General features: G+C 43.5%; 1 protein-coding gene across 7 annotated transcripts in view; it reads left to right on the top strand.

The window, feature by feature from the left end:
* Window positions 1–13,863, top strand: part of SLC35F5 (solute carrier family 35 member F5) — a 54,595-nt gene that overhangs the window by 9,088 nt on the left and 31,644 nt on the right. For all 7 annotated transcript variants that reach the window (XM_078783593.1, XM_068126575.2, XM_068126550.2 and 4 more), the window contains exons 8-9: window positions 10,999–11,080; window positions 13,650–13,737. In XM_078783593.1, the coding sequence (XP_078639719.1) occupies window positions 10,999–11,080; window positions 13,650–13,737 (170 nt within the window). The remainder of the gene's footprint in view (window positions 1–10,998; window positions 11,081–13,649; window positions 13,738–13,863) is intronic.

Below are 13,863 nucleotides of genomic sequence, written 5' to 3'. Positions count from 1 at the left end.
ATATATAACTGTTGAAATATATATATATATTTATTATATATTTTTATTTATTTATTATATTATATATTATAATTATTTATTTATTATATAATATATTTATTATATATTTATCATATATAAATATATATATATATATATATATATATTTATAAATAACTGTTTAACTATATACTATATATATATATATGTATGTATATATATATATATATATATATATATATATATATATATATATATACACAGGGTATTCAGAAAGTATTCAGACCCCTTCACTTTTTTCACATTTTGTTATGTTGCAGCCTTATGCTGAAATTGTTTAAATTAATTTTTTCCCTCATCAATCTACACTCGATACCCCATAATGACAAAAAGAAAACAGGATTTTAGAAAGTTTTGCAAATTTATTAAAAAGAAAAAACTGAAATATCACATTGACAGAAGTATTCATACCCTTTGCTATAACACTTGAAATTTAGATCAGGTGCCTCCCATTTCTCTTGATCATCTTTGAGATCTTAAAGATGATCAAGAGAAATGGGAGGCACCTGAGCTAAATTTCAAGATGTTTCTACACCTTGATTGGAGTCCGCCTATATAACCACCTTTAGAGGCCATTTTTCCCCGCAAAGCGGGGGTTGGCCTTTTTCGGGAACCGTGGTTGTTGTTGTTTTTCGGTCCCCTTTTTGAAGCAATGTTTTACGGCCGGATGCCCTTCCTGACGCCAACCCGTTTTGCCGCCTTTAACGACAAACAGGGAATTACCAGTGAACTGGTACTCAATTAGCCGACCTCGGAAGGATGACAGGATGAGTCAACCCCCCTGGCGTTAATTCAGCGATCGACCGGGATTCGAACCCAGGATCCTTGGATCCTAAGCCGGCACCCTAGCCGCTAGCCCAACACCAGGGCTATAATCCTGCCTATGGTAAATTCAATTGATTGGACATGATTTGGAAAGGCACACACCTGTCTCTATAAGGTCTCACAGCTGACAATGCATATCAGAGCAAAAACCAAGCCATGAGGTTGAAGGAACTGCCTACAGAGCTCAGAGACAGGATTGTGTCGAGGCACAGATTTGGGGAAGCCTACAAAAACATTTCTGCTGCATTGAAGGTTCCCAAGAGCACAGTGGCCTCCATAATTCTTAAATGGAAGAAGTTTGGAACAACCAGTACTCTTCCTAGAGCTGGCCGCCCGGCCAAACTGAGCAATCGGGGGAGAAGGGCCGTGGTATATCTGCATATCCCCTTGTTAACCCCCTTGCCCGCATTTCTTCTTCCATCACCTTTAGCCAAGTCTTTTCTCGGTCTTCCCCGTCCTCGACCTCTTTCTACATTCATTTCCATCACTCTTCTCAACCAGTCACTTTCATCCTTCCTCAACACATGACCAAACCATCTCAACCTGTTCCTCTTCACAGCATCAATCACAGGCTCTATTCCCATCATCTTTCGCAATTCATCATTTGTCTTCCTCTCTCTCAACAATACTCCGCACATCCGTCGAACCATTCGCATTTCCACCCTTTCCAACCTTCGTTGGTGCTCTACGTTCATTACCCATGTCTCACTCCCATAAATCATAACACTTCTCACACATGCAGCATAAACCTTTCTTTTATATAACTTTTTTTTTCTTTTTCTGGAAAGGTATTTTAGGATTTTTTTTTTCATGTTCAAAACTGAATGCTAGATGAAACATTTCGATGAAACTATTAGATGAAACAGCAGGCATAATATTCCCATCAGAATGCTGGTGTACTCTGATGTAAAATAAAAGTCAGCCAGTGCAGCCTCACTCTGCTCATGGTGGGTCGATGGAGTTTACAACAACATGCATTTTAAAGGCCATTTTCCCTACTAGAGCGGGGGTTAGCCTTGCGGTCCCCATGACGATCTTCTCCATTTTGCTCTATTTTCTGCATCTCTCCTTGTTAACCCCCTCGCCCGCATTTCTTCTTCCACCATCTTTAGCCAAGTCTTTCTCGGTCTTCCCCATCCTCTACTTCCTTCCACATTCATTTCCATCACTCTTCTCAACCAGTCACTTTCATCCTTCCTCAACACATGACCAAACCATCTCAACCTGTTCCTCTTCACAGCATCAATCACAGGCTCTATTCCCATCATCTTTCGCAATTCATCATTTGTCTTCCTCTCTCTCAACGATACTCCGCACATCCGTCGAACCATTCGCATTTCCACCCTTTCCAACCTTCGTTGCTGCTCTACGTTCATTACCCATGTCTTGCTCCCATAAATCATAACACTTCTCACACATGTAGCATACACCTTTCCCTTCAGCTTCAACGACACTCCCCTCATCATCAGCATGCCACTCAGTTCCCGAAACTTCTTCCATGCACATCTCACTCGAGCAACCGTTGCCGAGTCTGATCCACCTTCTCCATTCAGCATGTCTCCGAGGTAGCAAAATGTTTTCACACCTTCCAGCTTCACGCCGTCTCCAAGATCCAACTCAACATTTCCTCCATGTGCAGCTCCCTCTGTGCACACCTTACATTTGAATGTAGCTGCCACACTGGTTAATGACCCTCTCAGACCACTACATTTTTGATGAACCCACTCAGCGCACATTGTACATTGAATGGAGTTCACTCCGACACCCTTCCTGCACACAGCACATGGCCACTTCCCAGTTCTTTCCACCTCACCACATGCTTTACCACTTGCCATCACCTTCGTCTTTCCGATATTCACCTTCAGACCTTTTGTCTCCATACAGTCCTTCCACTTGTTCATCTTTTCCTTCAGTCCATCCATACTTTCCGCAATCAACACCAGATCATCTGCATACAACAACTCCCACGGTAAACCCTCCTTTACGTTCTGAGCCAGCACCTCCATCACAGCTACAAATAATAGTGGACTTAGTACCGACCCCTGATGCACTCCCACCTTCACCTCAAACTCACCACTGTTCCCGTCCTTCATCCTTACTGCTGTGCGCGCTCTTTTGTACATTGCCATCACTACTCTGATCAAGCATTCCTCCACTCCTAACTTCCTCAATGCCCATGTCAATACTTTGCGTGGAACCCTATCGAATGCTTTCTCCAGATCAACAAACCCAAGAAACAACTTCTTCCTCTTCTCCATGTACTTCTCCTGCAACTGCCTCACAATGAAAAGCGCGTCTGTCGTTCCTCTTCCTGGCATAAAACCAAACTGCATTTCGTCGATCTTCACTTTCTTCCTTATCCTCCTCTCCAACACCCTTTCCAATACCTTCATTCCATGCTCCAATAACTTTATCGCTCGGTACGAGCCACACTCCAGAGGGTCACCTTTCCCCTTGTATAGAGGGACGAGGGTACTCAGTTCCCAAACCACTGGAATGCGGCTTTCTTTCACCACCAGATTACAGATCTCTGTCATTCTCTTCACACCCTAACTTCCTGCTGCCTTCAACATATCTCCCACAACTCCCGTCGGCCCTCCCGCTTTTCTACCCTTCATTGCTTTTATCGCTTCCTCAACTTCCTTCTCGGTTATCTTCTCTGCCGGTCCTAAAACTGGGTTACTCTCTATGTTGCCATCCCATTCATTCTCTGTATTCAACAGCATTTCCATATATCTTTTCCATCTTCCTTTAATTCCATATGTGTCGACAACGATTTGTCCCACTTCATCCTTCAAGCAACTCACCCCCATCACATCACACCTCTCTTTCGCTATCTGCTTTGCAATCCTGAGTACTGCTTTCTGACCCTCTTCCGAATCCAAGCGTTCTCCGAACATTTTCCTACATGCCTCCTGCGCCTTTGCTACCTCTTTCTTTGCAGCCTTCCTGGCTGCCTTATAACTTTCATGCTCTGCTGTTTCTGCTCCCGTACCCTTCGCCTTCTGCCACTCCTTGAACTTCTTCCTCTTCTCGTCAATCCTCTTTCCAACTTCATCATCCCACCACCATGTTTCCGAGTGCCTCGGTGGTCCTTTTGTCCATCCACATACCTCACCAACGGCTCCCAACAGACTAGCTGGAGTTTACACTCAAACTGATATATTGGGATGTCCAATTAAATGTACAATCATGGGGTGGCACACACATTCATGAATTGTCCTGCCTGTGAAACACTGGGATGATGGTTTATAGCTGGGTCGGGATTCAAAGGTGTGTGTTTTAAAAACAAAAACATAAATGCTGATTATGCCCCCCCCCCCCCCCCACCCCCTTGCATAGTGTTTGCTTTTAACCTTTGTTTTGACCTGAAATTTAAAGAATTTGCATATTGGGTCACTGAATTGGTTCACCACTCAAAAGCTGTAAGCCGATTGTGTTTATTTATTTATTTATTTTTTCCAATCGAAAGGTCAAAGGTTGCATAAAATTGTCAATTTTCATCTGATTGACTTTAAATGTGAGTAGGGTTTGCTTATTGGGTCATTATTATTATTGTTATTATTTATTATTGGGTTTGGGTTATTTAGATTTTTGGTTATTGGGTTTGCTTATTGGTTTGCTTATCCCGGTGTGTACCCTGGTTTAGAATAGGTACACCGTATCCATGCGTGTCGTAGGAGGCGACTAAGAGGGTTGGCGTCAGGAAGGGCATCAGGCCATAAAAACATTGCCTCAAAAAAAAGAGAACCATGACAATTATAACTACATATGGGCAGGGTACAGCCCGAAGTGGAGATCGGTTTCTGAGGTTTGGGACATGGAATGTAGGGACAATGACAGGGAGATCAGGAGAAGTGGTGGAAGTATTGGTCAGAAGAAGAGTGGACATATGTTGTGTGCAAGAGACGAGATGGAAGGGAAGTGGTGTGAGAATGCTGAAGGGTAGGCAGGGACAGAAATACAAGTTTGTGTGGCAAGGGTGCCCGGAGGGCATGCATGGTGTTGGTGTCCTGTTTTCTGAGGAGTTTGTAGACAGTGTGGTGAGTGTGACTAGAGTGAGTGATAGGTTGATGATGGTGAAAATGATGATTGGAAAGCTCTTGGTGAACGTCATCTCGGGATATGCTCCGCAGGTTGGTCGGATCAATGAAGAGAAGGACAAGTTCTGGTGTGCGATAGAGAAGCTGATGGAAAACGTGAAAGATGAGGAAGTTGTTGTGGAAGGAGGAGACAGAAATGGACATGTGGGAATGAGTATGGACGGTTTTGAGGGAGTTCATGGAGGTTACGGATATGGTGTGAGAAATGGAGAAGGTGAAAGGATTTTGGAGTTTGCTGATGCAGCTGATTTGTTGATTTGTAATACTCAGTTCCAGAAAGAGGATAATAAGCTTGTTACATACACGTCAGGTGGGTCGACGACAACCGTTGACTACTTGATGGTGCGTAGGCGAGATAGGGGGCACCTCCGGGACACAAAGGTGATCCCGGGGGAGGAGGCCGTTTCACAGCACCACTTGGTTGGCTGCGACATAAGGGTGAAAGGTGCTAGGAGAGCTCGGTGGGTGAAGTACCAACCGAGAAAACCCTAACCCTAACCCTAACCTAAAAAAAAGAAAAAAAAAGAAATGAAGGTGTGGAGGTTGAAAGACGTGACAGTAAGGGAGGCATTAAAAGAGAGGCTGAGTAGGGTAGAGGATGATGTGGTTGAGCTTGAAAGTGGTTGGATGTCAATGAAAGATAGTCTGTTGGGAGCCATTGGTGAGGTATGTGGATGGACAAAAGGACCACCGAGGCACTCGGAAACATGGTGGTGGGATGATGAAGTTGGAAAGAGGATTGACAAGAAGAGGAAGAAGTTCAAGGAGTGGCAGAAGGCGAAGGGTACGGGAGCAGAAAAAGCAGAGCATGAAAGTTAGAAGGCTGCAAAGAAAGAGGTAGCAAAGGCGCAGGAGGCATGTAGGAAAATGTTCAGAGAACGCTTGGATTCGGAAGAGGGTCAGAGAGCGGTATTCAGGATTGCAAAGCAGATAGCGAAAGAGAGGTGTGATGTGATGGGGGTGAGTTGCTTGAAGGATGAAGTGGGACAAATCGTTGTGGACCCAGATGGAATTAAAGGAAGATGGAAAACATGTATGGAAATGCTGTTGAATACAGAGAATGAATGGGATGGCAACATAGAGAGTAACCCAGTTTTAGGACCGGCAGAGAAGATAACTGAGAAGGAAGTTGAGGAAGCGATAAAAGCAATGAAGAGTAGAAAAGCGGGAGGGCCGACGGGAGTTGTGGGAGATATGTTGAAGGCAGCAGGAAGTTAGGGTGTGAAGAGAATGACAGAGATCTGTAATCTGGTGGTGAAAGAAGGCCGCATTCCAGTGGTTTGGGAACTGAGTAGTGGACTGAGTCCCTCAATACAAGGGGAAAGGTGACGCTCTGGAGTGTGGCTCGTACCGAGCGATAAAGTTATTGGAGCATGGAATGAAGGTATTGGAAAGGGTGTTGCAGAGGAGGATAAGGAAGAAGGTGAAGATCGACGAAATGCAGTTTGGATTTATGCCAGGAAGAGGAACGACAGACGCGCTCTTTATTGTGAGGCAGTTGCAGGAGAAGTACATGGAGAAGAGGAAGAAGTTGTTTCTTGGGTTTGTTGATCTGGAGAAAGCATTCGATAGGGTTCCACGCGAAGTATTGACATGGGCATTGAGGAAGTTAGGAGTGGAGGAATGGTTGATCAGAGTAGTGATGGCAATGTACAAAAGAGCGCGCACAGCTGTAAGGATGAAGGACGGGAACAGTGGTGAGTTTGAGGTGAAGGTGGGAGTGCATCATGGGTCGGTACTAAGTCCACTACTATTTGTAGCTGTGATGGAGGTGCTGGCTCAGAACGTAAAGGAGGGTTTACCATTGGAGTTGTTGTATGCAGATGATCTGGTGTTGATTGCGGAAAGTATGGATGGACTGAAGGAAAAGATGAACAAGTGGAAGGAATGTATGGAGACAAAAGGTCTGAAGGTGAATATCGGAAAGACAAAGGTGATGGCAAGTGGTAAAGCATGTGGTGAGGTGGAAAGAACTGGGAAGTGGCCATGAGCTGTGTGCAGGAAGGGTGTCGGAGTGAACTCCATTCAATGTACAATGTGCGCTGAGTGGGTTCATCAAAAATGTAGTGGTCTGAGAGGGTCATTAACCAGTGTGGCTGCTACATTCAAATGTAAGATGTGCACAGAGGGAGCTGCAGATGGAGGAAATGTTGCGTTGGATTTTGGAGACGGCGTGAAGCTGGAAGGTGTGAAAACATTTTGCTACCTCGGAGACATACTGAATGGAGAAGGTGGATCAGACTCGGCAACGGTTGGTGGAGTGAGATGTGCATGGAAGAAGTTTCGGGAACTGAGTGGCGTGCTGATGAGGAGGGGAGTGTCGTTGAAGCTGAAGGGAAAGGTGTATGCTGCACGTGTGAGAAGTGTTATGATTTATGGGAGCGAGACATGGGTAATTAACGTAGAGCAGCAACGAAGGCTGGAAAGGGTGGAAATGTGAATGGTTCGGTGGATGTGCGGAGTGTCGTTGAGAGAGGGGAAGACAAATGATGAATTGTGAAAGATGATGGGAATAGAGCCTGTGATTGATGCTGTGAAGAGGAACAGGTTGAGATGGTTTGGTCATGTGTTGAGGAAGGATGAAAGTGACTGGTTGAGAAGAGTGATGGAAATGAAATGAAATGAAGAGTGATGGAAATGAATGTATAAGGAAGTAGAGGACGGGGAAGACCGAGAAAGACTTGGCTAAAGGTGATGGAAGAACAAATGCGGGCAAGGGGGTTAACAAGGGGATATGCAGATATACCACGGCCCTTCTCCCCCGATTGCTCAGTTTGGCCGGGCGGCCAGCTCTAGGAAGAGTCCTGGTTGTTCCAAACTTCTTCCATTTAAGAATTATGGAGGCCACTGTGCTCTTGGGAACCTTCAATGCAGCAGAAATTTTTTTGTAGGCTTCCCCAAATCTGGCTTATATGTAGATCAGTGACGAAAAAAATGTCGGTTTAGTCCCTGTTATATTCAGGGTGCAACACAATAAAATGTGAAAAAAGGGTGTGTGTGTGTGTGTGTGTGTGTGTGTGTGTGTGTGTGTGTGTGTGTGTGTGTGTGTGTGTGTGTGTGTGTGTGTGTGTGTGTGTGTGTGTGTGTGTGTGTGTGTGTGTGTGTGTGTGGTGTGGTGTGGTGTGTTCGTGTTCCCGCCTCTGGAACAACTCCCACACTCTCTTCAATCCCACTCCTCCCTCCAGGTCTTTAAAACAGCTGTTCACCACCATCTCTTATCTTCCCCCATCCAAAACCTTCATCTTTTCTACCCTCGTTAATACACCCCAAATCCGCCCTCCTTCAAATTCTGGTTTCCTTCCTGAAAGCCCCTGTAGTGTCCATCTTGTCTATCCTGTGTACCTGCCCAGCCCTCTCCCTTCCACCGATCTCCTTGTTCTCTACTGTTGTGCTTTCTTCTCCCTCCCCCCTCCCCCCCCCCCCTTGTCTCCCGCTCCCTTTATTATATGTTTTATGTGTTTCTGTTTGTTTTTTATGTGTTTTATGTGTTAGTTCTTACATGAGCCTCGACTTTGTCTCCAAAAATTTTTTAAAACCACTAAATCATAGGTCATGTTTTCTGGCAGCCATATTGGATTGAACGCAAATCTTAAAAAATATATTTCTCTTGAATCGCTCCATCTTGCAACATGAAACTTCTAGACTATGAACTCGTCGCTCAGAAGTAGAAGTAGTAGTAGAAATTGAATACTGTATTTGTTTAAATTTTTAATGTGATCTGTCACATGTTCTGGCAGCCAGATTTTTTTTATTGGTTGAAGAAGAAGAAACTCTACATTTTAATCTTCTCCAGCCATGTGACTTTTCAGTATATCTATTAATTACATACTGTTTGAACTTGGTGACATCCTGTCTATTAATTATGTACTATTGGAATGTACCTGTCAACCCTTTGGACTGCTGAGACCCCTTAGACCAGTGGTTCTCAAACTTTTTTGGACTACCGCCCCCTTCTGCCCTCTTGGACCGGCCCAATGCCCCCCTTGTCCTATCGTTTGTGGTTGGACACCCAGAATTTATGTAGATAGAAAGCAAAAATAACAGAAGCCAAATATTTTCTGAATAATATTTTACTTTATTTTACTTTACTTTTTATTTTATTTTGCACGACCTTCAATGTTTCAGCAGAACAGGTCCAGGTGAGGCAAACTGGGAATCTGTTATCACAGGCCCAAATACCGTTAGTGTGAAGGGTGGGCCCATATCTCCACGAATCTTCTCAAGGTGATTGCAATAAACGAGCAGCTCTTCATCAGAAGCAGCAGTTTCCTTTGCCAACTGGGGAAAGTGGTACATATCTCTGCGGCCGAGGGTTTCCCTGTGCAGAGTCGCCTTGGTTACGAACGCGCCGATCACTTTCTTTGCTTTAATCAGCGTCATATGGTCACCCTGGAGTTGTTGACATCATTCAGTATACTGAATATGTCCGTGAGGTAAGCCACATCATGCTCAATCGCAGTCACTTTCTCCGATAGCTCCGTATCAATTTCCGACAGAAACTCGACCACTGTTGAGAAGAGGGCATGGAAACGGGTCAAACCTAATACCTACACGACATCAGCAAATATGTGATCATAAAAACAATGCGGAGGGGGAAAGAATGTGGTCGTTGATTGGATGGCCAATTTGCTGAATGGCGCCGGGTAACCTGTTCAGACTGCAGGAAGCCCAATGAGCGCTCCAAATCGCCGCTGCTCGACTCCTCCAAATCGCCAGTGCCCCCCAAATCATTGCCTGCGCCCCCCTACCACCCGTAGACTCTGGAGCGCCCCCCTGAAAGTTCCCAGCATCCACTGGGGGGTGGTAGGGACCACTTTGAGAACCTATACCATAGACCTTTGAAGGCCCTCAAGACCCTTAAGCCCACCAAGACCCCAAAATACCCCGAAGAACCTTAAATACCACGAATACCCCAAGGACACAAAATACCCAAAAGTCCCCCAAGGACCCAAATTACCTTGAAGACCCAAAAGTCCCCCGAGAACTAAAAAACCCAAAAGACCAAAAATACACCAAAGACCCTGAGGAAACAAAAGACCCCAAGACCCCAAGGACCCAAAAGTACCCCGAGGACAAAAAAAACAAAAAAACCCCCAAAAGACTCCAATGACCCAAAATAACCAAAATTCCCCAAAGACGCCAAGGAAACGAAAGACCCAGAGGACCCAAAAGCCCCCTCCCAAAATCCTTAAGATCCATAAGACCTATTTTACCTTCAATTAGTATTAATATTGTTTTGCAATAACGTTAATATTACTTTTGTTATTAGAAGCAGCATTGGAAACAGACCACAATAAATGCCTGCAGTTGTTAAGTGGCCCAGGAGAAGGTGGCTGTCCAGATATTATAATTATTATTATTACTATGATTAATATTATATATATACAGTATTTTTAAATCTAACTTTTTGTTTCAGAATTTTCAAAAAAAATTTGGCCCTAAAACACTTCCCGGAGCTCATTGATGAACCTCTGAAAGATTGACGATGATCCATTTGGCCATCTGAGAAAAATGGCGACACTTTTGTTAATCGTTTGTAGTTAATTAGCCTAGTCAACTCGGGAATCATAATAATTTTGGTGCATCACATTCCACATCAGAAAGCTACAGTGGAACTCCAGAAAACATGACACACACACACACACACACACACACACACACACACACACACACATACACACACACACACACACACACACACACACATACACATACACACACTTCAACGGACCAACATTGCTCTATTCAAAGTTACGAGCGTTTTTTAATTTTTGTAACCAAAAGTTCATTTATTCTTCTCCTGACTTTGGCAATTCATATCTCTTTATCGATAAATTAATTAATCTCAGTAAATATTATTAATCAGCATTTATGTTTTTGTTTTTAAAAGCATCACATTATTTCTAAACAACTGATTTTGGTTAAGTGTGAATAATGTGAACGTTTTAATATATTTTTGTTTGTTCTATTTATTATACTTTGTCATTCTTTATCTCCAACAAGCTTTTGTAATTTCCCACTCTCATTCCAGTGGTTCATTGCTAACCTATCGTACCAGACCGCCTTGTTAAAAACGCATGTCACTCTTGCCAGCATCTTGATCTCCACTTCTGGTGAGCACCTTGATGTCTCCACAATTCATCATGGCAGATACTCCCACCTGTGCTCATCATCTTCTTTGTTGTGTTTTTAACATTTTGTAATTCATATGTCTCTTCTTTTGTATTGCATGATTATCTACCTGGAATATACAATGTAATACCTCAGTTTGAAAGTTTTGCAAGGAATATTTGTATTTGCAGTGTTCACCATCTTGTTTTCTTTACGAGAGGCTCAATGAAGAGAAACATCACTGAGCGTATGAACTGACAGTAGGGTAGCAGAGCAACAATTAGACACAATCAAGGGAATGAATGAAAAGGAAAAGAGGAGGGGGTTACTTCCAAGTTAAAATGGAGAGAAAAGATCACGGGTTGGGTTGGGGGATAACATGAAGTGGCAATGGACCACCTGCTTGAAGCTCTGGATGGAAAATTGTGATTGACCAGTCTACGGAAGGCAGTTCCACAGGCAGGAGAAGCTCGGGACAAAATAATGGATGTGTGCAGTCATCCTGTATTTAGGGGGTTTAAACAGGAGTGGTTACCAGAAGAACTCGTTTGTTTTTACTTATTAGGTATCGAATCCTGGTCGAATATCGAATCCTGGTCGATCGCTGAATTAACACCAGGGGGGTTGACTCAGCCTGTCATCCTTCCGAGGTCGGCAAATTGAGTACCAGCTCACTGGTAATTCCCTGTGTGTCGCAAGAGGCGACTAACAGGGTTGGCGGCAGGAAGGGCATTCGGCCATAAAACATTGCTTCAAAAAAGGGGACCATGGTGCCCAAAAAAGGCCAACCCCTGCTCTGCAGGGAAAAATGGCCTCCAAAGGTGGGTCTTTATTAGGTAATTATATCGGTTCCTCGGTACCGCTGTAAAAGAAAATGGCAGACAAAGATATCAATGAGATTGAAAGGGAAGGTTCTGATGTTGTCGTGTAACACTCGTCTATCTTTATGGTCTGAAAACGGTGGCACTGGCAGAGACAACAACATCGGCTGCAGGTTTTTTTGAGAACAACTGGGTCAGGAGGATTGTGGGAGTGAAAAGGGGGGGATACAAGGAGAATGGATGAACTGAGGGAGGAGATTGGTGTGCAGATGAGCTTGACGGGGAGATTGGTGAAATGCCGGCTGAGATGGGCTGGGCAATTGGTGCAGATGGGGGAAGAGAGAATAGCAAAACCAGTAAATAGGTTGAGGGAACAAGGTCGGAAGAAAAGAGGTAGACCACAGTTGAGATGGAAGGGATTGTGTGAATAGGGATATCAATAAGGTGGGAGTATTTGGAGAGTGGAGAGAGTCGACTGTGGACAGAGGGAAGTGGAAGAGGATCATGGCCAAGGCATGGCAGGAGTTTGATGTCATTGGACCTTACCCCTTATGAAGGGAAGAAAAGGAGTGGATGATAGAATGTTTTGCAGCTTCCTAGAAGCATTAATCTGTCACTTCCAGGGAACCATTTTTTAATTGCATGCAGTTTATGAAAAATTGATGCATTTTTTTATATTGAGAGGGCAGTGCATACCATTTATAAAGTGCATACTGCTTGCATTTTGCTTCTGATTCGAGCTATCCTGACTTCAAAATTTCGAGCTGAGCATTTGCCAAGAGGACACCACCTTTTACACAATTTTAATTCGTACAAACTTCCATATTGCAATTGCTGATTTCGCATTATTTTGATAGTTTCACTCAATCACTTGCAGGAATTTGTAATTAAAAAAAAAAAATTCTCACGTCAAGAGTAACAAACAGTACAGAGACGTTGTAAAATGGTATGTAAAAATAAATTGCTATTAATGTTTCTACCTCACTTTTTAAAGATGCTCTGCATTGAAAAAATTTATTACATCATTTTTGGAATGGTGATTTTTTTGCCTGCGACGTGTCACAAGTCTTAAAAGAGTTCCACGTGGTTGTTGTTTCTGCTGTTGTTGTGGTTCTTGTTGGCAGTCAATTTTTGAAATGTGCACCCATTGGTCAGACAGCTGCCAGACCCTACCCACATTTGTCGCTTGACTCCACCCACCATGGCACCCAGACAAAATAATATGGCCACCACCTTGGTTTTCTTGTGGGCCTAAGACATCAGGCCTCTAGGCCTCTGCTGACTATACATTGCCCGGGTTTGTTGCATCAGATTTCCATTGGCTTTGTTTGGGTCGAGTGTTATTCATGATGAGGGATCCCGAAAATCAAGTCGTGTGTCGAATAAAAATTATTGTTCATGTTTGCTCAAACTCCTCAGCACGCAACGTATGTGTCTACCTAAAAAAATAGCATTACATAATTTTTGAACGGTTTCATGTTGGGGTTAAACGATCCGTGACCATGTGACGAATCAGCTCGTTCTGATATAACCATGGATGTCATGAATGAGAAGTGTCGAGTTAATCTTTTAATAGCGCATTAAATGTGTGTTTCTCAATCGTGCTGTTCATATTTCAAGAGTGCTTTAAATGTGCATTTCCCAATCACCCCATTTCTGAATTTTGTTGCAGGTTGTGACCACAGTGTGGCCATTGTTGTTGTAATTATGATTTGACTATTGATGCCCTGCATGGTTTCTTTCCTTCCAGGAGTGTTCACTCTTATCCTTTCTGGGGTATTTCCGAGTAACAGTGCAGATCGCTTCACTCTGTCCAAGCTGCTGGCTGTCTGTCTCAGGTTAGTTTTGTTAGTGTCCAAGCATAAAGGCTTGTTGGCACGATTATGGTATTACCTATTTGGAATTTTGTCATCTGCTTGTATGTAACACTTGTGCAGATTTGTCTGATTTGATATGGAATGATT

This window comes from Myxine glutinosa, chromosome 1, assembly GCF_964187855.1.
Source record: "Myxine glutinosa chromosome 1, kmMyxGlut1.1, whole genome shotgun sequence".
In the NCBI taxonomy this organism is placed as follows: Eukaryota; Metazoa; Chordata; class Myxini; order Myxiniformes; family Myxinidae; genus Myxine; species Myxine glutinosa.
Note: the sequence above shows the minus strand (reverse complement) of the source record. Positions and strands in the feature narration are given on the sequence as shown.